Source organism: Anolis carolinensis, chromosome 1 (genome assembly GCF_035594765.1).
Source record: "Anolis carolinensis isolate JA03-04 chromosome 1, rAnoCar3.1.pri, whole genome shotgun sequence".
Lineage (NCBI taxonomy): Eukaryota > Metazoa > Chordata > Lepidosauria > Squamata > Dactyloidae > Anolis > Anolis carolinensis.
Genome location: NC_085841.1, coordinates 155,498,189 through 155,524,150, shown reverse-complemented (window position 1 = coordinate 155,524,150; position 25,962 = coordinate 155,498,189). Strand labels below are relative to the sequence as shown.

At 40.7% G+C, this 25,962-nt stretch overlaps 1 protein-coding gene across 2 annotated transcripts; it reads left to right on the top strand.

Annotated features, from left to right (window-relative positions):
- The first annotated feature begins 1,481 nt into the window (after positions 1–1,481).
- Positions 1,482–24,331, top strand: serpine3 (serpin family E member 3). Of its 2 annotated transcripts, XM_062984400.1 has the most exons (10): positions 1,482–2,288; positions 9,343–9,410; positions 9,928–10,226; positions 13,300–13,533; positions 14,542–14,739; positions 17,190–17,388; positions 18,971–19,071; positions 20,763–20,849; positions 22,510–22,593; positions 24,135–24,331. In XM_062984400.1, exons 3-10 carry the CDS (start codon positions 9,962–9,964, stop codon positions 24,176–24,178), a joined length of 1,212 nt encoding a protein of 403 aa, XP_062840470.1. In that variant the 5' UTR covers positions 1,482–2,288; positions 9,343–9,410; positions 9,928–9,961; the 3' UTR covers positions 24,179–24,331. The 2 variants fall into 2 exon arrangements, with proteins under 2 accessions (XP_062840470.1, XP_062840473.1); XM_062984403.1 differs by lacking the exon at positions 1,482–2,288 and having other exon boundaries at positions 9,068–9,410.
- The last annotated feature ends 1,631 nt before the right edge of the window (positions 24,332–25,962 follow it).

Here is a 25,962-nt window from a genome sequence, read left to right as displayed (position 1 = left end):
TGTTTGCAGGAAAGCAAGATAAGACGTGTTCTTTGCAGTTCCATTCTGTTTCTATGTGTTTCTTAAAACTATAGCCTTACTCTGTTGAAATTATCCAATCCCCCTCCAAACTTAGATTTTTTCCAGATTCCCATAACTGGCTAGCTAGTAGTTATAATTCCTCCCTAACCTTTACCTTCCCCTGTTATCAGTTTACTATGCCCTGAAATAAAAAAAATTGCTGGCAAAGGTAATGCACCAGCAAATACCATATTTTTAGGCTTGAACACATCATACAGACCAAGCCATGTCCCTCTTGTGGTTCTGAACTGGCCTCATTCGCTTCTCTTCCTTTTTTTATTCTACCTGCCCTTCTTCATCTTGTGCCTAAGATCCCAAGAGACCCAACCAACCCTCTACAAAGAAGCAGTCCGCCCCCTGCCCTTGACTTCAGCAGACTCCTCCCTTCCTCCCCCCTTTTTCTTCTCAGAGACAAGGCTCCTGTTAGCACTCAGGGCTTGAGAGCCAGTCTTGAAGAATGGACTCAGAGCTCTCCTCTCCCATGGGCCCAGCCAAAAGGAGGGAGCACACCCAAGTGCTTCCATCCCTTCCCTTGGTTCCTCAGGAGGGGCCCGTGATGACGGAGATATCCTTGGCCCCCACCTTCTCTGACTTGCTGTATTTGGCTGCCTCCACCTCCGTTCAAACCAGGCTTTAAAAGGGGCTTCCTTCCTTGCCTCAACAGCAGGCAAGGAATGAGGGATCCAACACTGCCATCTAAGTCTTTTTCCGTTGCCTGGCATTGGATCCTTCCTTTCCTGTAGCCTGTGTGAAGTGGGGTTGATGGGGGTGGGGTGAGTGTTCTGGGTTGTAAAGCAGGAGAATGTAAGTGCAAATGGTCTTTTGTAGTAACAGCCTCCTGAAGAGCAGGTAAGGAAGGAAGAGTCCAATGCTGGGAAAAGGCAGGGAGCAGGAAAGGCAGCATTGGAGGCAAGATGTATCGCTAGATTGGCTGGCATTGCAAAGAATTGTAAATATGATGGTTGTTTAGGTTTGTGGTACCCAAGACTTGGTCATGTGAATGAAAGATCTTGATTTGAAGCTACGCAATTCTACAGTGGCATGGATTGGCAAACTTGCTGTGGCAAAGAAGAAGACACACTTTGCACAGAATCGAAGGGACAAGCAAACACGTCCCTCCAAAAAAGTCTTATGTTGGTGACTGAGCTCATTCACAGAAATATTTGTGGATCTATGAGAGTCTCATCAGTTTCTGGGAATAGATATTTCCTGGACTTTACTGATGATTGCAAGAAGTTTTTCTCTGTATATCTGCAAAGTTGAAATTTTATGAAAAGCCACAGGAATTTTTGTCAGCTAAAAGTGTTAAGAAAGGATGCCAAATTCTAAGCAAACACACAGGAAGAGTTACACTAGGAAAAGTGATCTACTGGGATGAGAGGTTGAATCAACAGAATGTTCTATCAAGTCATCTACAGGCTTGAAAACCCTCCTGCTCAATTCATTGTACCTAAGATTTCAGAAGGAGATGTGGGAATGGCACCTCCCAGTGACCAAAGAACAGATGACATGGTGGAAGCTAGGAGATGAAAAAGAAAGAATCAACATTTGACTTCTTTTGCTAATGCAAGAGCGACTCATGAACCATCAACTTGGAATGAAGTTCAGAAATTGGCAATGAGTGAAAGAGAAATGGAGAAATGCAGCACTAGAAGAAATAGGTTGTTTTCACAAGAATGACACTTCAAGAATTGTTATCAGTCTTCCCCTTGCGACCTAACTCCCTGCCGCCTGGGCCTGGAAGTTGGGTTCTGGCATCAGAAGCGGCCTCAAGCCCAGGCAAGGAATGAAGGATGCAAGACTGCCATTCCTGCCCACTGTTTTTGCCAGAGGTGGGATGCTTCCTTCCTTGAAGGGCCGGACGGGAGTGGGTGGATTGCAAGGAGGAGACTGCAAGCGTCTCTGACCACAGCGTTCTGAAAAGCAGCTAAAGGAGGAAGAGTCCAACCCTGGGCAAAGGGGGTGGGGGTGGGAGAGGCAGCCTTGGACCCTTCCTTCCTTACCTGCTTTAGAGGAGGGTGGTATCAAGTCCTCATTTGCAGTCGCCTCTTTTACAACCCAGCCCAGCCTGGGACTGCAGGGAAGGAAGGATCCAATGCCATGCAAAGGAAGGGGGCTTGGATGGCAGTGTTGGATCCCTCATTCCTTGCCTGCTTTTGAGACAAGGAAGGGAGCCCTTTTGGCAGCCTGGATTGCGAGGAGGAGAAGGAGGCAGCCGAAGCCAGCAGGTTGGTGAAGGCGAGGGCCGAGGGTAGGTCTGTCATCACTGGCTCTTCTTGAGGAAGCAAGGGAAGGGAAGGGAGCCCGTGGGTGCGCTCTCTTATCTCCCTTTTGTGGGGCCAGTGGGAGAGGAGTGATCAGAGCCCATTCTCCGCAGCTGGCTGCTAAGCCCCAAGTGCGAATAGGAGCCTGTGCTCCGATTTGGGTCCACTGATGGAGGAAGGTAGGAGACGGCCCAGGAAAGGCCAGGGATTCAAGCCAGGCCTGTTTTCTCCCGGTTGCTCCTGTTTTCTCCGGTCCTCCTCTGATCTAATGCGCACCCTATTTTGGCTGGCGAAAGTTAGCCAACAAATTTGCTCATTGAACTCGAGTAAATACAGTATCATCCTATAGTATTACTAAAAAAAAAATCCTATGTAACCAACATTTCAATTGAATTTTGAGCCTGAAGATTTTTTGGGATGTTTTTGGGATCCCAAAACAAAGTCCATTACAATAGAGTCTCACTTATCCAACATAAACGGGCCGGCAGAATGTTGGATAAGTGAATATGTTGGATAATAAGAAGGGATTAAGGAAAAACCTATTAAACATCAAAATAGGTTATGATTTTACAAATTAAGCACCAAAACATCATGTTATACAACCAATTTGACAGAAAAAGTAGTTCAATACACAGTAATGCTATGTAGTAATTACTGTATTAACGAATTTAGCACCAAAATATCACGATGAATTGAAAACATTGACTACAGAAATGCGTTGGATAATCCAGAACGTTGGATAAGCGAGTGTTGGATAAGTGAGACTCTACTGTATTAATATAGACAGCAAATTGCAAGATTGGCACTGTCACTATTAGTTCCTTTCTTACTTAGTCCATGCCCATTCATTCCATGGTATCAATGCAGAGTGTTTAAATAGTGTGATCTCCACAGGTGTTTATCCCTGCAACCAAATTGGAAAGGAAGATCCTGAATAATGATATTTTCTAGTTTTCCTTGGCTTTGTCAAAGGTAAAACTGGGAAGCTCAGAACTCATTCATAAGGCAGAGTCATGTCTGGTGACTAGAGGCACCAGTTTTATACAACACTTCCCATGCTTTGGGAGTTTGCAGCCAAATTTTCTGTGGATCATTCACAAAAATGAACACTAGACCTCACTCTGGGAAGCACATGCATGGGCAGATAATCCAGCTCACTTTACCTCTGTGTACCTGGTAGCCCGCTACTCTGCAATGAGCAAATATCAGATGTGTGTGGTTGTAATTAGAGTCGGATTAATTCAAGCTGACTGCCTGTCTCTGTGTGTAAATAGGGCGCCAGAGGTCAGAAAGTACTAAGTACCTTAAAGGTTTCCTTGCATAATGTGAAAAGCTATGAGGGATTGATGACCTTTGTGTGGACAAAAGAATTAGGAAAAAAACTGGATAGTTGTTATTTGGTACCATTAAGCCCAATCTCTTTAGTTATGCAGAAAATTCATTTTTTAAAAAAATTGTGATTATAATTCTTTGGTCCCAACTGTCTCAAAGAGTCAGGCTGCTGCTGGTGAAAGATCTTGCTTATCAGCTTTGAATCAGAAAGGGGTGTGATAGTTTACAATGTACAGACAAGAAAATAAAGAAACCAGAACTGCAATGTCTGGTGATAGCTGCTACAATTGTTCCCATATTTATTGAGAGGTTTTTTTTTATTACATCTCCCAGAATCCACTTTTCCAAACTCTGACTGAAAAACCTGAATTTCTACTCCTAGGGTTGAGGTACAAATGGGTAAGATATAAAAAACATTCCAGAATAGTCTCAATATAAATTTATACAATTTTTACAAAACTGTATTAAGTAATAGAACACTACAAGATCGAGGCAGACTTCAAATATATCTCTATGTGCTCACTTTCATTCAATAGGGTTTGCTATTACCCCTGGCTTCACGTATTTTTGTGAAGTCCTCAAACATATCTCCTGGGGTTGTATTGTAACACCTACTACTACTACTACTATTTGCTCTCCTCATGGCTCGAAGCAGGGCACAGCATAGTTGAGAACACATAATCATAAAAACATTTAGTAAATTGCATACATTGAAATACAAAATACATGTATTAAAATACATTGTTGAAGGATTAAAATACAATACAAATACATATATTGAAATAACAAGTAAAATCTAAAATTAAAATTGACTGCCTAGGCCTGCCACAAGAGATAAGTCTTCACTTCTGTCTTGAATGCTGACAGGTCGTTTAGCTATTGAACCACTTCCAGCAGGTTATTAAAGTCTTATGGTGATGGTTGCCAATCAGTTCTGGCTGGTTTGAGTAAGTGTCCTCCAAAGGATCTAAGAGTACAGGGTGGACAGGGCCGGTTGATTCTACGAGGCCGCTGATGCGGCCGCCTCGGGCGCTAGCCGCTAGGGGCGCTGTCGAGGCGTCGACAGCGGCCCGTAGCGCCACCGACGCCTCCGGTGTTGGCGCGGGGCTTCAATCCCCGCGCCCACGCCAAACCGCGCATGCGCACAGCCAGATAGGCCTTTTTGCCCTTAGTTTGTAGACTAAGGGCCAAATGGCCTATCTGTGCTGTGCGCATACGCACAGCACAGATAGGCCATTTGGGCCTTACTTCCTGGTCGCGGCCGCCGATCGCCCGGGCGATCGGCGGCCGCGACCAGGAAGTAAGGGCAAAAAGGCCTATCTGGCTGTGCGCATGCGCACAGCACAGATAGGCCATTTTGCCCTTACTTCCTGGTCGCGGGCAGGGCACGCTGGACGGGGGGCGGGGCCAACTCTGGCCCCGCCCCCAGCACTATTCGCCCTGGCCCCGCCTCCCACGCAGCGTGGGAGGCGGGGCCAGGGCATGCTGGGCGGGGCCAGGGCGTGGGAGGCGGGGCCGGTGGCGGGGGCGCTTTTTAGCACCCCCGCTTAACATTTAAAAATATCTCCGGCCGGCCCTGAGGGTGGATTATACTGAGGGAGTTGATTCTGTAGGTAACCTGGCCCCAAACCATGTAGTGCTTTAAAGGTTATAACCAGTACTTTGTACTTTGCCCGAAAACTAACTGGTAAAGTGTGGAGTGACTTTAATGTGAATATACAGGCATTCCCCAAGTTACAAACAAGATAGATTCTGTAGGTTTGTTCTTAAGTTGAATTTGTTTGTAAGTCAGTACAAGTACATTGTTTAAATGTAACTCCAGACTAAACAATATATTATTTAGCTTTAGAATGCATAGGGAAGGGTTAGCATCCCTGTGGAGTTTGTTTTTCTCTTTGTCTCTGTGATAATTGGATTTTGAAAAAAAAATGGCTTGTTGGGGAAACAAGGTTTGGTGATAAAGCTTTAGCAAAGACAGCTTTTCCCTGTGAAAGCTCTTTCAGGAGTGAATTTTCCTTTCTAGATGTAGATTTCTTTTGCTTCCTGCTGTCTCACCCCCATTCTTAGCTATGAGTTTGTAAATCAAATGTTTGTAACTCAGGGACTGCCAGTAATATGCTCACTCCTAGATGTTCCCAATAAGCAATCTGGCCTCCATGTTTTGAACAAACTGGAGTTTGGTACAAATGTAAAATGCATTGCAAGTCCAACCTTGAGGTTACTATTGCATGCACAACCATCTTTAGGTCCACCAAATCTAGGAAGGGGTGCAACTGGTGATCAGCAGAAGCTGGTAGTAAGCACTCCTGATGGTCATATCTACCTGGGCTGATATTTGGGGAGACGGATCCATGAGCACTCCCACACTGCAAACACAGTCTTTCAGGTGGAGTATAACCCCATCCAGAACTGGTTGATACACCCCCATCCCCAAATTAGGACCCTTGATGGCAAGCATCCCTGTTTTGTCTGGACTCAGTTTCCATTTGTTTTTCCTCATCCAGCCCAGTTTTTCCTCTAAGCATTCATTCAGATGAGACATGTTATCCTTAGCTAAAGCTGTTTTTGAAGGCACAAAGAAATACACTTGGGTGTCATCAGCACACCTCAGGGAAATGAAATAGGAAGTATGACTACTAAAGCACAGACGGCAAAAAACTCAACTTTCATGAAACAAGACATGATATAGAAAACATTCAGTTCCTATAAGGTGGCAATACATGCAGGTGTGATGACTCACGGGCCTTGTAGTCCTGTTCCTAGTACTATTGTGGCAGACGAAGAGGAAAACATGGGATTTTCGCCGGTTCAGCAAGAGCCGGAGTCTCTTCACCTGCAGGATGTTGACGTTTCCCCCCAAGAATTCAGCCAAACAGGCCTTGGGCAGAACTCCCCCCCGTTTTCCCGGAGGGACAATTATACCAAAGATAGGGGAGCCAGGGAGGCTAATCGCAGAAGCCTGAGAATCGCTGCCAAACAAATGGCTGATTAGGTCTGCTTTCCTTGGGAAATTCTAAGGAGTCATGCATCTGGACAGAGTTGGGTTTCGCTTCTCGTTCTCTAGGGAAAGAGTTCTGTTGGCAGGAAAACGAGACCCAATATAGGTGTTTGTTGCAAGGGATACTTTGCGGAGTCAATTGATCAGCTTGAGGAGAGAGATCATGTGTGGACTTCGTAATCCCAGTTCCTTGCTTCCCGGATCAAGTTTCAAGCCTTGCCTTGTCTCACGTTTTTACCACGGACTATGTTTCATGCTTCATGTTCGTCTTGCCTCCAGTCAAGGATCTAGTCGAGAATCAAGTTTATTCCAGCCTTGTTGTCAAGCTTCATTGGACTTTAAAGACTCTGTTATTTCCCCACACTATTGCTTGGCTAAGTGTGTGTTTCGGTCAAGTGGATTAAAACTTTGAACTCTAATATCTTATATTGGACAATACATTTCTGGACTATATTTGACCTTATCTGAAAGGTCTGCTTCTGAACTATATTCTTCACTTGTTTTTATTGATTTTATATATTTCTTTAATAAAGATATTAGATAGATTCTGGCCTCTGTGTAAGGTTATTGGTGCTCTGCAGCCTGGGTCCTGACAGCAGTGAAGAAAGCTTTCTTCTCTGCATGCATTGTGCCTGTCAATTCAGTTCTAGCTGAGCTGTTCAGAGTGATGAGAGGTTTAATTTAGGTCCCCTCCCCTCCAAACCCACTATTAGAACCTTCAGTAGTTCATTCTGACGCCTTTAATGACCATTTTGCTGTTAAAATCTATTGCATAAGAACTGACTTGCAGCAGAAGCCAACAATGAGGTGTCCAGCAATTCTGGGAGTGGGATTACACTGAATCAATTTCAATTGGTGAGTACTGTTGATGTGGACAAGCTGCTGGGGCTAGTAAGGAGGATAACTGGCTTTCTCAATCCCTGCCTCTCCTGGCTGTTCATCGGGGGAGGCGATGCAATTTGATCTCAAATACAACAAATTATTAATGCGTTTCTCAATGAGGTGAACTTTTCATCTTGTTTAAAAGAAGCAGTAGACCACTGCTGAAAAGGCCCTCCCTGGATCCAATGGACCCTAATAATTACAGACCAGTGTCTAACCTTCCTTTTTCAGGCAAAGTGATTGAGAAGGTAGTTGCCCTCTGTTTCCAGGCAGTCTTGGATGACACACACTTCCTTGACCTATTTCAAACCGACTTCAGAGCAAGATATGGAGTTGAAACTGCTATGGTCACCTCAGTGAATTATCTCCGTCTTAACACTGATGGGGAAGTGTATCTCTTTTGATTCTTCTACATCTCTTGATGGCTTTCAATCCCAACAACCGTGGTATCTTTCGGGGATGCTTGGAGGGACTAGGAATCAGAGACACTGGTTGCAGTGGGTCCGGTTGTACCTCTCGGGCAGGTTCCAGATGGTAGTGCTTGGGGATAGCTGCTCCGCAAAAATGAGCTGTTATGTGGCATCCCAAAAAGTGCCATTCTATCCTTGTCACATCTACCTGGGATAACGTTTGGAGACATGGACCCAGGATCACTCCCAAACTGCAAACATAGTCTTTCAAGTTGATTGACTCACCTTCATCTTTAAGTTAGGACCCTTGATGGCAAGCACTTCTGTTTTGTCTGTATTCAGTCTCAGTTTGGTTTTCTTCATCTAGCCCATTACCTTCTCCAGGCATTCGTTCAGAGGAGACACACTATTCTTAACTCAGATTGTTTTTGAAGTTAGGGAGAAATATATTTCGGTGTCATCAGCATAGTGATAACACCTCACCCTATATTTCCAGATTATCTCTCCCAGCAGTTTCATGTGCATGTTAAAATGCATTGGGGATAGCTGTTTTTTTGTTGTTGTTTTTTTTGGAGGAGGAGCTATCCCCAAACATCACTATCTGGAACCTTCCTGAGAGGTACAATTACATTGTAATTGTAACTATTGCAACACAATGCCTCCGATTCCCAACCCATCCCCACCCTCCAGTGTTTCAGAAGGCTACCATGGTTGAGGGATTGAAAGCCATCCAAGATTAGTGGAGACCATCCACTAAGGTGACCATAGCAGTTTCAACTCCCTATACTGCTCTGAAGCGGATTTGAAATGGGTCCAGGAAGTGGGTGTCATCCAAGACTACTTGGAGCTGTAACATCTTTGGTGGATTGTCTTTCTTCTTAGGTGTTCCCTAATTCTGCATGGCAAAACTAAAATTAAGCATTAGGGTGAGGGACCATGGAAATAATTATATCTACAGCAGCAGTAGCTTCTCCGTTCCCTCCACCCCGTTCATATAGATTGTGCCTAGTACATAGCAGGCATAATTTCTTGTTTCTTTCCTTCTTTTCACTAGCAACTTAGAAATCTATGGAATGTTTTGAAAAGAGTACGCCGAGGGTTGGGGGGGAGGGGATTGGAGGAGAAGGAGGAGGAAAGTGATGCCAGTAGGTGAACTGAAGGAGGTCACACGCCTATTGAGGCTTGCACTGTGCTTGTACTCTTTCTCCATCAGTACCTTTGTGTTCCATGCTTGGGATTTGCTGGAGTAGCAACATGCCTTGTTGCCTGACTCCCTATAGAGCCCACAGGAATTTGGACAGGGTGGTACAGACATCGCCGACGAGGGACCATGATCACGGACTATCCCTTTCACTGTGGTCTTATGACTAAGACCCTGCTTTATTATATATTATAGAACGGGATAGACCAAAAGCAGACCTTTCGGGACTCTGGCACAGCATCCAACCCAACCCAGCTTACCCAGTAAGTAAACTGGAGGAGTTTATTTTGCTTTGTAAAGAAACAGGCACAGATGGTAGACACTTACCAAAAATTCTGAGATGAAACTATTCATTTCGGAAAACATGTGCTTCAGGTATGTAGAGGACTGTTTTATCTGATTGGTGAGAAACATTTGATCTTTTGACTGAGAAGATTTTAAAATATTTGCATTGGCAGTAACCCTGATGCCTGTAGAACTGAGAAGTAAGTTAAGGGGATTAGGTTTTATATCATTAATGCTTGTGTATTTGTGTTCCAAAAATAGAGCTGGCTTTTCAAATTTTTACATTCCATTTTTCTGGGACCACACTAGTATGTGTATAGAAAACATTTGATTATCTACTCCAAGTTTTCCAGGATGCATGGTCTCAATAGGTGGGTGTGCTGGGAAATCATATCCATGGGCGAGACTATGAGGAAGGAAGACTTTTTGTTAGGTCAGAAGATGGTTCCGTTTTTATTTGACTCAGGAACCCAGTATCTTCTTTGCTGGTTGCAGGTGTGATCATCTGGCAGCACAACCTTCTGCCTTCATGCTGCCTGCCTCTGACACAATCCTTCTCCTTCTGTCACTTTGGTCTTTGAACGTTGGAAGCTGTGACCACCACTACAATGACCCAAAGAACCTGAATACCGAGTTTGCACTCAGCCTCTACCAGCGCTTGGCAGAGCTGGATAACGGAACTAACCTTGTTATTTCTCCGGCAAGCATTTCTCTTTCCCTGGGACTTCTGCAGTTTGGTGCTCAAGGGAACACCTTTGCTCAGCTGAAGCGAGCACTGGGATACAACACTCGTGGTAAGAGACCGTGTGTATGTGTGTGCCTTCAAGTTTCCTGTCCATTTATGGTGACCTCATGAATTTCATAGTTTTCTCTCAGGAAAAGACTACCCAGTTTTGCCCATTCCTTCTTCTGAAAATTTGCTCAATCACATTTCATATTTTAAAATTATTTTTAATTTTCTAAGCACACAGTACACATACAGTGTAATGCAGAAACAATTACAAGACATTACTTATTATTATTTATTTATTTATTTCTAGACCGCTCTCTCTCCCCAAGGGGACTCAGGGTGGTTTACAGACACAAAAAAGACAAACATTCAATGCCTCAAATGAGTACAAACAAATCAAAAAGAATACAGGATAATGCACAGTAACAACAATAAACTAACAGAAGAATTAAAAATTGAAATGAAGATGAAACAGATACAATCCAATAAGATATAATAATGAACTAAAGCATGAGTAAACATGACAACATATACCCTAAAAGCAATTAAGATACAATTACATTTAAAAATAGCTAACATTTAGTGCCTTGTTATAATACAATGGAACGCACATACACAGATAAAGGCAAAGGCTTTTCCTTTCATTTCCGGCTTTGGAGGCGGCGCTCATCTCTGGCTCTGGGGGAGGTACTTTTCTCAATTTTCAAGCCGAGGAGCCTGCGTCGTCATCTCCTGGTCGTATGACCAGCATGACTGCTTGGGGTGTCTTTTTGCTTTTTCCTGCCAAAGCAGTACCTATTTATCTACTCACATTTGCATGTTTTCGAACTGCTAGGTTAGCAGGAGCTAGGGCTAACAGTGGGAGGTCACCTCATCTGATAGATTCGAACTACCAGCCTTCAGGTCAGCAGTTTAGTAGCACAAGGGTTTAACCCATTGTGCCAGTTTACAAGATATTACATATAATACCAATATAATGCTATACCTTAAACTACATTGCTTATCTATTTACCTAGTCACACTTATCCCACCACCCTCAACCTAACCTATATACCAATATGACTTCCTACAGCACCTTTCATCCAAGTACTAACCAAGTCTGATCTTACTTAGCTTCTAACATCTGATAAGATCTAGTGCCTATGGGCTATTTAGGCAGCCAGTGAAGACTGTACATCATTAGAATTTATCTTTCACTTTTGCCTGATTCAGGAAAATCTGTCAAAGATTTAACAGTATGTTTGTTGGGTCTAACATAATAATCTCTTCTTATATTTGATTCAAGTGTTATTTGTACAATTGATGAATATGCATATTTTATCGTTGTTTTTCATCCATGCCCAACATAGTGCCGCTTTTCAAAACTAACCTTAAAAATCTCAAAATTGAAACATTTGATTTTAAAATATTGAACTTCATTAATGATAAAAAGGATATTTCCATCTTTGATGATATCCTGAAAGATTATTTTCCCCACAGAATTTACATGCAACTTTTAAAAAAACTTTTAAAAAAGTTTTCTATAGTATGATGGCAAAACATGTGTTCCTATACTAATAGATGATATAGAACAGTGATCTTCAAACGCTGTAAGCCAAGGGCTGATTCATGGTCCCTTAAATTGCTGGGGTGTGGACTATAGTTTGAAAAAAACATGAACAAATTCCTATGCACACTGGCCATGCAAAAAATTGAAAGAACAGTGAAATATTTAAAATAAAGAACATTTTTAACCAACATAAAACCAACATAAAACAGTATTTCAATGGTAAGTGTGGGCCTGCTTTTGGCTGATAAGATAGTCAAGTTAATTAGGATTGTTGTTAGCATGTGCCTTCAAGTCATTTCAGACTTAGGGCGACCTTAAGTCTAAAATTTAGGAAGGGGACTGAGTTAATGACCTTGGAAGGTCACATCTGACCCGTGGGACTTAGTTTGGGAATCCCTGATATAGAGGAATCTGAGGGAAAGCTTGCCTGTTTTATTATTTAATTTGGTTCTCAATCATGAGATGTCTGCATTGCTCAAGTAAACTCCACAGCTGGAAATCCTAAGTCACTGATGCACCATCACAATATCTACTTGTTGGTGTATTTTAACCTTTCTGTTTGTAAAGAAGCTGATGAGTCTTGAAACAAGGAATTAGAAAATTATCTCAGATAACTGGCAGGAATAATAATAATAATAATAATAATAATAATAATAATAATAATAATAATAATAATAATTCCCTATCTTCCTCAGAGGGACTCAGAGTGGTTTCCAACATATATGGCAAACTTTCAATGCCAGCAAGGAGAAACATACAAACAAATCACATCAAACAATATATGATCACATCAAACAATATAGTTGAGTTAGAGAGTTGGAAGGAGTCTCATGGATCTTTATGAAGACATCCAGTAAAAGAGGCCCCACCAATTCTCTTGATAATTGGTTTCATTTCCAAACTGTGTTTACTGTCAAGAAATGCATTTTAATGTTCAGTAAAAATCTACCCTCCTGTCACCTAGACTTATGCTGGATCTACATTGCCATATAATGCAGTTCAGTGTAGTTCATACTTTATTGTGTGGGTTTACGCTGATCATATAATGCAGTTCAAACTTCATCTTACCCTCTAGGCAGCGGGGAACAAGTTTGTTTCCTCCTCTCTGTGACAACCCTTGAGGTATTCAAAGACTTCAATTGTGTCACCCCTCAATCCTCTCTTCATCAAGCTGAACATGCATAGCTCCTTCAACCCTTTCTCATACGATGTGTTCTCCAAACCTCTTATTACCTGGTGTCTATTCTCTGAACTTGAAGAGCCAAGACCCAGTGGAATCAAAAGGAGGCCTTTAAAGCTGCACCGTTAAAGGATCTATCCAAGGTGCTGAACCCTATGCCCACCATAGGTTCTATGTCTGCTAGTTCCTTTAAAATTTGGAGTAAAACCAAAGGTCTGCAAGGAGAGGGGGAAGAGAGGAAAGCCACATCATACTAGTCCTCTAAAATGAGCTTCTAGAACTTATAAAGGTGGAATTCAATAGTGTTTGGGGGCACAATTTATTTATTTTTTGCAGGTGGGAAGGAATCACAATGTGTGTTTCCTGTTTCCAAAAAAATTATAACAAAATATTGTTGCTTGTTCTTAGATCAGGACATGCAGGAGTTCTTGCACAAGGTCTATAAAGAAGTAAGCAACTCCAAGCAAGGCCCTGTGGCCCAGTTGGCCTGTGCTCTTTTTGTTCAAGCCGGGATTCGTCTTTTACCTCAGTTTGTACAACATGCTGCATTTTGGGCAAACAATGCTGTGCAGCAAACTAACTTCAGTGAGCCCAACAGGACTGCGGCACAGATAAATGAATGGATCGCCACAAATATTGGAGGTAAAGTGAAGACAAGGACCCCATTTGGTGATTTGATTATGCAGACTTTAAAATCCATGCGTTCAGCACAAGATAACTTGAGCCATGCACACTTAAAACTGATTAGCCTTGGTAAGGAAAATACATGGAATAATCTGAGTTTCCAGAATCTCCCGAGCTTAATAGTCTTTAACTGTCAGTTATTCATCTCAGCTTAGAAATCTCTTCCCAAGAAATAGCTCACAGCTAATTGGTATGGGGCACATGCTTTGCAAGTGAAAAATCCTTTGTCTAGTTTTTGGTTTCTCCAGTTTTTTTCGTGTCAGGAGTGACTTGAGAAACTGCAAGTCACTTCTGGTGTGGGAGAATTGGCCATCTGCAAGGACATTGCTCAGGGGATGTCTGGATGTTTTACTATTCTTTGGGAGACTTCTCTCACGTCCACACATGGGAAGCTAGAGCTGACAGATGGGAGCGCACTTCCGTTCTCCAGATTCGAACCACCAACTTTTCAGTCAGCAGTCCTGCTGGCACAAGAGTTTAACCCATTGAGCCACCGGTTAAAAGATATGTAATAAAAGGCATCTTTCCTAACTACAACTATCTCTAAGACTCCGGTCGATGTTTGAATGTGGAAGGAAGGTTGCATGCTGGAGCAATAAAGTTAGGCTCCTGAACCCTCATCATACTGACTTTTGAGCTGGACATGATCTTCAGACTTTCTGGATCTGCTTTACTGATGTTAGGAGATTGCCATGGGAACTGCTCTTTGTTGGCTGTATTTGAATTATCAGAGGCATTCAGATATCTTAATGTCACATTAAACACACCCAATAAATGAGGTTGCATTCCAGATTGTTAGAGAACTGTTAGGAGGGTCAGTCAATATACAAACTCAAACTCTATTGAGTTAATTCCTTGACTTTTTAAAAATGTCTTTTAAAATTCTGGACCAGTTCAGCTCTGGCAGAATAAGTATGTAAAATTCAAATTCAAATAACTTCCATTATTTGGGTCTCTTTCCTTTAGATGGAGAAGAAAATTGCCTGTCCTTGCAGAGTATTGAGTCTCCCCTCAACCAGGTAGCAGTGGTGAGCACCATGTATTTCAAAAGCACTTGGCAACGGAAATTCACCTTCACAGATACTCAGTCCTTGTCCTTTACTACTACAGAAGGCATTACTCTGAAAGTGCCTACTTTATACCTCAGTGCAGAAGTCAATTACGGTAATTATATCAGCTTTGTCTGGAAAATGTGGGCCTCCCCAGATGATGCCAGTGAGGCCAATGGCGTCTATGTCAGCAGGACAATGAATCCAAGTTTTAGGCCAAAATAGTTTCAGCACCATAGAAGCATCCTTTATAGTTTTGCCTGAAATATAGAGTACTTTCACTGCCCCACTGACATGGAACCAGTAGATTCTACATAGTAATATTGGACTGCAATACCCATCAATTCAAACTGGTAATGAAGGAGGGTGGTACTTGTAGTCCAAGAAGAACTAGACAGCCATGGATTCTCCACTTTATTGGACGAATTGGTTCCTATATATACATCTTCTATGCAGAAGGAAGCCGGAAGGGAGAGGAACCATCAAAGAATGGTTCTCTGCCAAATGCAGGGGAAGTTCCACTATTATGGAACTTTAGAACAACCAAAACATTAAAATCAGGTATGCTTACTAATTAAAACTTTTGAAATTAACATAAAATGAAAGGGAATGAACAACTGATGCAAATGATGAATATATGGAATGTTCACTGCAAATTTGTGTGTCTTTGTACAGCCAGCCCTTCATATTCAAAAATTCAATCATCCACAGCTTGAAAACATTTTTTAAACTCCCAAAAGCACACTTTGATTTTTCCTGCTCTATTGTACAATTGTATATAATAGAACAAGCACCCAGGTATTTTGATATCCGTGTAGCTTCCGTGAACCAAGTCCCAGTGGATACCAAGGGACCACTATGTTTTGATTTGAGAGAGAGAATGAGAGGAAAACTCCCCCTTCTCAACCTAGCTTGCAGTTGTTGTAGAGGGAGCTTTTGGGGAATAGCTTGATTTACCTCTTTGTGGCCTAGCTATATCAATCAAATGTTGTCTTCACACTGAATTGCCATCTAATATTGTGGGAATGTGACATTGTCCTTTGGCAACATGCTCTCTGATTGATTGAATCATATTGCCTCCAGAACTTCGAAAACCAAAAAATGCCATTAAAATACATTTAAAAACCATGAAAAAAATAGGCTTGGGGAAAATTATTTCATATTCTCCCCCACAAAACTCTTGTTTGGCAAAAAATATTTGGCACAACAAGGGCAAAAAAGCAAGTTGGTTTGACCAGCTTGCATGTCAAAGAATTAATGTCAGCTAATAATATATCTCCTCAAAATTTCAGAGGTGGATGTACTTGGAAGTACAAGCTTCTTAAACATTTAATCTTGTATGGATTACCAAAAGGAACAGAAACTTGAATTTTAAAAGTGAAAGCCAAGGGCTAATTTTAGCATGCATGTTTCAAGACAACGCAGTCCTCACGTGGGAACTGTTTCAGTTCAGTTCTCACATAGTTTGGGAAAACGTCCATAGTAAAGCATTCAACTGAACAATTGCATCTCATTTGAAACTTGTACAAGTATGGACTTTATAAGGGAGAATAATAATAGACAGGGCCAAGACACTTGTAGCATCTATATCAGGCATGGGCAAACTTCGGCTCTCTAGATGTTTTGAGATTCAACTCCAAGAAATCCCAGCCAACTTACTGGCTGTTAGGAATTGTGGAATTGTGCCCCGGAGTGTGGTGGAGGCTCCTTCTTTGGAGGCTTTTAAGCAAAAGCTGGATGGCCATCTGCCGGGGGTGCTTTGAATTTCCTGCTTCTCAGCAGGGGGTTGGACTGGATGGCCCATGAGGTCTCTTCTAACTCTACTATTCTATGATTCCATGATTCTGTGAAGTCCAAAACACCTGGAGGGCCAAAGTTTTCCCATGCCTGATATATACAGGTTTTGTGTTGCAAAAATTCATGAATAAAATGGTACTATGGAAACATACATTTAAGAGTGCATCTACATCCCTTTTATCAAACTCTGATTCAGTGTGTATCTTTTAGCTAGGATGACCAGAATTCAGGCTATATTGGCCTTAGGAAGCCACTCTGTCTTAGACACAATTCTTAGCTATGTAGTATGGCAGTGGTTCCAAACCTGTGGGTCCCCAGATGTTTTGGCCTTCAACATCCAGAAATCCTAACAGCTGGTAAACTGGCTGGGATTTCTGGAAGTTGTAGGCCAAAATACCTGGGAACCCACCAGTTGAGAACCACTGCAGTATGGCTTGGGAAAGCTAATAATACTTTAGAACATGGTTGGACTTATGTAGCCCTTTTAACTTTGTTGAACTGTATCTCCCGGCATTCATATATGCACTAGAGATTCTGGGAGTTGCAGTTCAATAACACATAGAGGGCTACAAGACTCTCACCCCTGATTCAGAGAACTGTTCTGAGGACTAGAACCTTGGATAAAACATGCAAAATACTTTGAATATTTTGAATTCCTACACAAATGTTATGGATTATTACTACAAAAAGTTCTACCTAATCTAATGTGCTCAAATAAAATTCAACATACTTGAAAGCTAAGCACAATATTTCTTTTTCAACATGCAGGTGAATTCCTAATAGATTCTCTGGAACGGATCAGTGTGGTTGAATTGCCCTATTTGGGGGAAACTGTCAGTATGTTTGTAGTGCTTCCATCCAGTCGAAGGACATCTCTAGCTGAAGTTGAATCTTATCTCTCAGTCCAAAGCTTCCCAGTGTGGTCCAATAGCTTAAGAAGAACAAAGATGGATATCTTTCTTCCAAGGTAAAGAGTTAATGGGCATATAGCTGCAGGACTTATTTTTGTCTGAATGCTAAAATTAGGGATTTGGTTGGAGTGGTAGACAACATTCTCATTCTCATCATTTTATTTCCTACCCACCTCTCTTTGTGGCTTGAGGTAGGTTGCAACACAGCTAAAACACATAACTATCATAAACATTATATAAAATATATTACAACATATTTCTACAAATACACATATTAAAATACACAGAACAAAGATTAAAATATAGTGAACACAAGATGAGAGGTTAAAATTCATGATTAAAACTGACTGGATTCTGCGAATACAGCTGGAGTAAGGAAGAGACAGATGTCTAAGGTACACAACCTACAGTGTCTGCCACCTAGACACTAAAGATGATATTGCAGGATATAAACATAATTTAATGAATTGATATTAATCACTTCTTTTAAAAAGCAGATATGCAATGCACACACACACTATTATTATTATAGATGATAATAATAATAATAAGAAGAAGAAGAAGAAGAAGAAGAAGAAGATGTAAAGCAAAGTGAAGAACCTGCTTTGATTGAAGTAAAAAATCAGAAACTCCTCAAAGCACAGCAGACAAAAAACCAGTACAAGAAAGCCACACTACAAACTAGAGCTGACAGCTGGCACAACAAAACATTGCATGGAAAGTTCCTTGACAAAATTGAAGGAAAAGCTGATAAGGAGAAGACCTGGCTCTGGCTCACGAATGGGACCCTGAAGAAGGAGACAGAAGGCCTGATCCTTGCAGCCCAGGAGAAAGCCATCAGAACAAATGCAATTAAGGCCAAGATCGAAAAATCTCCTGATGACCCAAAATGCAGACTGTGCAAGGAAACCGACGAAACCATTGATCATATCCTCAGCTGCTATAAGAAAATCGCACAGACAGATTACAAACAGAGGCACAACTATGTGGCCCAAATGATTCATTGGAACTTATGCCTCAAGTACCACCTCCCAGCAGCAAAGAACTGGTGGGATCACAAACCTGCAAAAGTATTGGAAAATGAGCACGCAAAGATACCGTGGGACTTCCGAATCCAGACTGACAAAGTTCTGGAACACAACACACCAGACATCACAGTTGTGGAAAAGAAAAAGGTTTGGATCATTGATGTTGCCATCCCAGGTGACAGTCGCATTGACGAAAAACAACAGGAAAAACTCAGCCGCTATCAGGACCTCAAGATTGAACTTCAAAGACTCTGGCAGAAACCAGTGCAGGTGGTCCTGGTGGTGATCGGCGCATTGGATGCCGTGCCAAAAGATCTCAGCCGGCATTTGGAAACAATAGACATTGACAAAATCACGACCTGCCAAGTGCAAAAGGCCACCCTGCTGGGATCTGCGCGCATCATCCGAAAATACATCACACAGTCCTAGACACTTGGGAAGTGTTCGACTTGTGATTTTGTGATATGAAATCCAGCATATCTATCTTGTTTGCTGTGTCATAATAAAATAATAATAATAATAATGTAGGTTATATTGCAGAACAAAATATAGACAGGAGAGTCTGTGAGTGGCTTAAATGTTTTTAAATGTCCATCTAATATCTTTTCAGATTCAGAATTCAAAACCACTTGGACCTAAAGATGGTTTTACCCGCATTAGGAATCACAGACATGTTTGATTCAACTCAAGCAGATTTCAAAGGCATTTCAGGTATGTCTACTGCTTATCTCATGTTTTTGATCGAAGTATTGGGGCATCTTTTGTGTCACCAATTAAGCACAACAGATCCAATAAGTCAAAAGTGAGGAACCATTGAGACTTCCACACATTTTGGGCAATAATTCTCACCAGGCCTTCAAGCATGGCCAGTGGCAAGGGATTTGAGAGTTATGGCCCAAAATATCAGAAAGGTCAGAGACTCTCCCGCCTTACCCTAAAGGGTTCCCAGAGCATCATTTGTCAGAGTATGGGAAGGTAGCAAGTGGGAATGGAGACTCGGGCCCCTTCCACACAGTTGAATAAAATCCCACATTTTCTGATTTGAATTGGAATATGGAATCAAATAACCCAGTTCAAAGTAGATATTGTGAGATTTTCTGCCTTCATATTCTGGGTTATAAGGATGTGGAAGGGCCTTCAGTCCTCAGCACTAGCCACAAATATATGGATGCACTGGAGGATAGAGTCCAACTAGTGATAGCAGCCCTCTTGATGTTTTGAATTACACCCCAGTCATTACAACCAACTGTTTGAGATAATGCACACGGTAGCTCAAAACAATTGACAGGCACCAACCTGTGCAAGATTGTGCCATAGGATACACTTTTTATTGATGAGTAAATGCCAGCAGAATAAAAACTCTATGGGGAACAGATTTCACTCCTTTTCCGGCTCCCTGCATGTTTCTCCTTGTAAAAAAGTTTCAGATTTTGAGGAAATTGTCTGGAGCAGAACTGGGGCAGAGGAGAAAGAAAAACATTGGAAGTCCAGTTGCACAATACTGGATGCATCCCGATGGGAATAGCTCTTTAAACAATCCTCAATACAACCCAATACAGTAGAGTCTCACTTATCCAACATAAACGGGCTGGCAGAACGTTGGACAAGCGAATATGTTGGATAATAAGGAGAGATTAAGGAGAAGCCTATTAAACATCAAATTAGGTTATGATTTTACAAATTAAGCACCAAAACATCATGTTATACAACAAATTTGACAGAAAAAGTAGTTAAATAGACAATAATGCTACGTAGTAATTACTGTATTTACAAATTTAGCACCAAAATATCACGATGTATTGAAAACATTGACTACAAAAATGCATTGGATAATCCAGAACATTGGATAAGTGAATGTTGGATAAGTGAGACTCTACTGTACCTCATACATTCCAGGAAAAAAATCTGTAATTTCCACAGCCCATTATTCTCCACCTCTTCCACCACCTCCTCCTCCCCTTCTTCTTCCTCTTTCATTTTTGTCCCACCTTTCTCCTGATACAGGGATGCAAGGCAGCTAACAACAAATAAAACAATGCAAATACTGTACACACACACACACACATATATACATACTTATATATAAATCTGGACAGTATGCACACACACAATTAAATAATTAATGATATTAAAACCATTAACACTAAAATATTAACATTTATTGTTCTCCTAAACCTCAACAGGCAACTGTCTCTTTAAGTCTTGACTGAGCAATCTAATGATCAGTTTCCAGACTTTGAAAGGTGCAATGGTGAAAAAAAAAATTTTTTTGATACCATTACACTCTCTGCTATTCCATCTTCTAATCTGTACATGATGTACCCTAATCTCTATTTATTAGGTAAAGTTGTATTGAGTTTGCCCTGACAAATGCAGTAATTATTGATGGTTTTGTTTACTAGAACAAGGAAGCCTTTATATCTCAGAAGCCATCCACAAAGCAAAGATTGAAGTGACAGAAGATGGCACCAGGGCCTCGGGTGTTACAGGTAAATCAGACAGTGATTGTTCATGCCTTCATCTGGATGACAGCAGATTTATTGCTTAAATGGTGTTCATCCACAAACACTTCATTGCATTGCTCATATCTGATTCTTTGCAGAGGCCACTCTGCAAAAAATGCACAGGCCTCCTGGAGTAACAATGGAGGCATTGAAGTAGGGGTGCATTTGCTACCCCATATTTTGTCACCCAGTTGCCTCACTGGGTCTCCTGATTGTGCCAGAATTGCTGGGCATATACATGGTTACAAATGAGTTTTTAATATTGTTACTTTGTGTGTGAGTGTGTGTACCATATGTACAATTATTCTGCCTTTGCCAGCACTGGACCTAGGGTATCTTCCTTTTTTTTTGTTTAAACAAGTTAATGTTTATTCCTAAACCAACAACTTCCTTAGAAAGAGAAGCAAATATCTTAGTTCCGTAATGCAAATTGTGCTATAATTTAACCGAATTTAAAAGGTAAACCTGTTACATCTCAGAGGAATTTAGTATGTGTATTGGCAACCAATCTGTTTCACCCCTAAAAGTATTACCAGAAAAGTAATCATTACACAGAATGTAATGGAATGAGAGAGAAATGTTAGTGCTATGTTCCATAATTATTGCAGCTGTAAGTTCAGTGGTATCATGAATGTCTCAGATTTCATTTGTGAAATATTGAAGAGCATAGGAGTGATGGGATATGAAGAAAAGGAGCAAAAGTGCTTACCCCTCTATAGCCAAAATGGCACTGTTTCCACCAAAAAAGAAAAAAGTGGAGGGAGGAAGCATCAAAAAGCTAGGAGGAAATCTGAAGATGTCTAGAAGTAAACACTGAAAAAACAAAATGAAGACTGGAAAACCAGAGACAAGGGAAGAGAGAATGATGTGATGCAATATCCAATAAATGGCCATTGCCATTCAGCTGGAAGGCAGAATAGCACCACTGCATACAATATTCTTGCTGAAAGAGGAATGGATATGTAATTGAAATGTAATTAATTTTGTTGTCGAAGGATTTCATGGCTGGAATCACTGGTTGGCTGTGAATTTTAACATTTCGCCTACATCTATGGTAGGCATCCTCAGAGGTTGTGAGTCCACCATGTCGGACTACACAGAGAAGCCACTGAAATCCATAAGCATGTGGACAATTTCAACAGAAAGGAGGAAACCATGAAAATGAACAAAATCTGGCTACCAATATTTTAAAAAGCCTCTAAAATCAGGACAGTAAATAAGGAACAACACTCAGAAAACAAAGGAATTCCAGGCATGAATCAGTCAGAGCCAGCTAAAACCTCCCAACAAAGGATTCCCCCAGACAAGAAGCAAACAGGTTTTGAAGCTGCAAGGCTATTTAATGCTAATCAAGGTGGCCAATTGCAACATTCACGCGTGCCTCAAGCAGACAAGAGTTCGTTCTCCCAACTTGGACTTTCCACAGATATATAAACCCCACTTGCCTAGTTTCCAACAAACCTCACAACCTCTGAGGATGCCTGCTATAGATGTGGGCGAAAGCTCAAGAGAGAGTGCTTCTGGAACATGGCCATACAGCCCAGAAAACTCACAGCAACACAGTAATTAATTTTGATTTTGCGTATGTGTGTTAAACAAAAGGAAATAACGAAACCAATCAGTCACAGATGCTATTATGTTACAGCTATGGTGTTGCTAAAAAGATCCCGGGCTCCTGTCTTCAAAGCTGATAGACCTTTTAATTTCCTCTTATGGCAAGCCAGTACAGGTAAGCACAAGTTAAAATATATTCGTAAGATGTCACTATTATGATAGTAAATTATTGCTTCTCTCTTTACTACACAGCTTGAAGGTCTATAAAACAAATTATTTTAGAAAACGAGGAGATCATAAACCTTTTTATACATCAAAAAGATATAGATATGTCCCCTGTTCTTTCCTTTTAAATAAAGATTTAGTGTGAGCAGCAAAACTGAATATTTTTGTTATCTCTATTTAGTTTCTTGTTTTTGCTTAATTATACTGCTGCTAGAAATATTATTTTATACATATTGAGCTGACACTGAGGCGGTGAAGAAGAAATACACAGAAAACATCACACTTATTCAGTTATGTATTTTGTTACTATATTCTCTCAAGCAATGAGAAAAAAACCACACATTAAGGGTGCTTCCACACAGCCCTATATCCCAGAATATCGAGGCAGAAAATCCCACATTATCTGAGTGTAGACTGAGATAACCCAGTTCAAAGCAGATATTGTGGGATTTTCTGCCTCGATATTCTGGGATATAGGGCTGTGTGAAAGGGCCCTCTGGTGAAAGTGTACCTATTCCCTACTATTAATTTTTTCCTTTCCTCAGAGATACATGCCTAAACTTGGAGATTAAGCCTGAGTTTTCCTTCCAATGACCAATCCTAAAATAAAGTATTGTAAGTGCAGGGTATTGTAGGTGAGGAAAATTGTTTGCCATGACCAAAGAATGGTTTTAGCACACACACACACTAACACATAGTTTGACCCATTTTAATTCATTCAGAAGCATATGTGGTATAGTTTTCTCAGGCAAAGTTGACACATCAAAATAAAAGTAATTTTATTCATTTTTAAGCATTTACTTTATTTTTATCCAGCCTTTCTCCTAATATAGGGACTCAAAGCTGTAACAGAATGTATTCTTGCAAAACCACTGTACATATGACCACATGTCAGGCTTTCATATAAAATCTCAAAACCTAGGTTTGACATTTTCCAAATAAACAGTTTCAGCCTAATGTATTGTAAGCCCTATATCCAGGAGCACAGTCTTGTCTTCCTGAAGAAATAAGTCACTTCTCTTTACCTGTTTAAAAATTGGGCTACTATAAGTAAACTATTACGGTTTGAGGCAATAATTCTGGAATATATCTAACTCATTTTGAATACCCTGCCCAAAACTGCTTGCTTGCTCTTGTAGGAGTATCTTTTTATTGTTAACTCTATTACATAAATAACTATGGCCCCTTCCACACATTATCTGCTTTGAACTGAAGTATATGGCAGTGTGGACTCAGATAACTCACTCCAAAGCAGATATTGTGGGATTTTCTGCCTTGATAGTCTGTGGCTGTGTGGAAGGGCCCTAAGTTCTAATTCATAAACAACCAGTTTCTACGTTCCAGGTCTAAAGGTGCTGATGTGCCCTAAATTTAACTCCTGGTTCACTCACACATGGTTATTCATTGAATAAGTATATAGAAGAACTGTTACATTAGAGATAAAATATTTCTAAATGAAAACTTAATAAAGTATAATTTTCTGTTTCACAGGTTCAATTCTCTTCATAGGAAGACTTACAAATCCTACTGAATAAGTGTGCAAAAGCTCCATGTCCATTTCTTTCTGCTTTCTCAGATCATTCAGTCAATGCTTTAAATTGCACATTTCCAGTCTTCTGAACATCAAGAGGAAACCAGGGGTGGAGGAAGTCCTAGGACTGTAAATAAAAAAACAATGCTTTTTGCCATTTGTAGGGTGGCCTTGTTTTGTTCATAGTAGTTATCATTTTATGAGCAAACACCTTAAGACAGAATGACATGTGCTGTCTAGTCCTGTTATTCCATTTATTGATTTTTTTTTCCCTGACAATACATTCAGTGAAGTGGAGCAGTGAAGAGGAAAATGGGTTTTTAAGGTTTTCTCTTAGATCTTTTGACACTATCAGTGGTTCCTTCCTAGCTGCTTTTATATCTACTGAAGAAAAGATGAGTGAATCTTCTGAGGAAGCACTTCTTACAAATCTTCCTCCTAGCATCTCCTGGAAAGATGTTCTCTCCAAAAAATAACATAGCTCAACAAAAAAATATTCTTGGTTGCTTGGTTTTTAGGCCTGTTCCTAGGGTTATTTGGGGTCCCGATTCAGAAAATTGTGTTGGATAGACCACATCATCTATAGTTTTGTAGATATGATTCTTACAGTTTTCTATGGGCAAGCAGATGAGGACTGGTATATGATATATATTCTGTATCTCAAAAACTATAACTGATAGGGTGCCATTTTTGGAATCAGCAGAAGCAGGTATAACATTTTAGGCATCAAAATGTGTGTTGGCCAGTGTCGAAGAATGGGACACTAAATCTCCAGGATGTCTGCTTTTTGCTTTGAGACATCAACTCAAAGCCCCACAAGGAGATCGTTGGAAATTATCCTTGGCACAGCATCTCCTTGGCATGCTACAAAGAAGACACTGTGATCATAGAGTGATCTTGGGAACACTCTCTGAGCCTCAACAGGACAAATCGTACCATGAAAATCCCATGCTAGGTTTATCTAAGGGTCACCATAAGTCAGAAATGACTCCAAGGTTACAACAGCAACACAACTGACCATATAATGTGTGTGTTTAAGTCGCCTGTTGACTTATGGTGACCCCATGAGTTTCATAAGACTTTCTTTGCCAAGGGATAGTCAGTTCTTCCTCTGAAAAAATATCATCACTGCTCCTGGCATCATCATTGAGCAATGGCTCAGTGAGATGAATGTAGGTTGGTATGAATATTATGTGATAAGACGCCAACCAACATATTCAAAATATTAAATATCAACACAGCATCTAATTTAAAAACAAAAAAAGCCTGCATGGTCTATTTACTATTTCAGCCTATAAGATTTGGAAGACGAAATTTAATTTCATTAGGTTTCCTTAGATAAAGTATCAGAAAATTGTTGAGATATATTTGACAAGACATAATACTGTATGTCTAGAACACATGCAAAGCTACAACTTTCACCATGGAGAGGGAGAAATGACTTACTTTGTTGTGAATGTGTGTTTTATTGGAAATTTTCCTGAGAGGGTTAATAGAGACAGAATGACTATTCCTAGTCTAGGCCAAAGCTGGGATCTTTTGTTAGGGAGACTTCTGAGTAAAGGTGCCCAAAGATGGAGAACCCCTAGCAAAACCAATTGAGAGACGTGTTCTTTTCCTCCTTGTGGCCCTTTCTAATTTAATAAAATAATATGAATAAAATTACTTTTTTTGTGGAAAGAAAAAAAGCTTCTGGGTTTCAGTTCATCTCTATATTATTTATTGTATAGTTTTAATCACTCCACATCAGCCTCAGCTCTACTTATTGTAAAAACCAGGCATCATGTA

Coding starts and splice junctions, on each gene's coding strand:
- serpine3 (XM_062984400.1), top strand. CDS start 9,962: ATGCTGCCTGCCTCTGACACAATCCTTCTCCTTCTGTCACTTTGGTCT. Junction 19,072..20,762: donor AGATTTCAAAGGCATTTCAG/GTATGTCTACTG, acceptor TTTGTTTACTAG/AACAAGGAAGCCTTTATATC. Junction 22,594..24,134: donor CTTATGGCAAGCCAGTACAG/GTAAGCACAAGT, acceptor TCTGTTTCACAG/GTTCAATTCTCTTCATAGGA.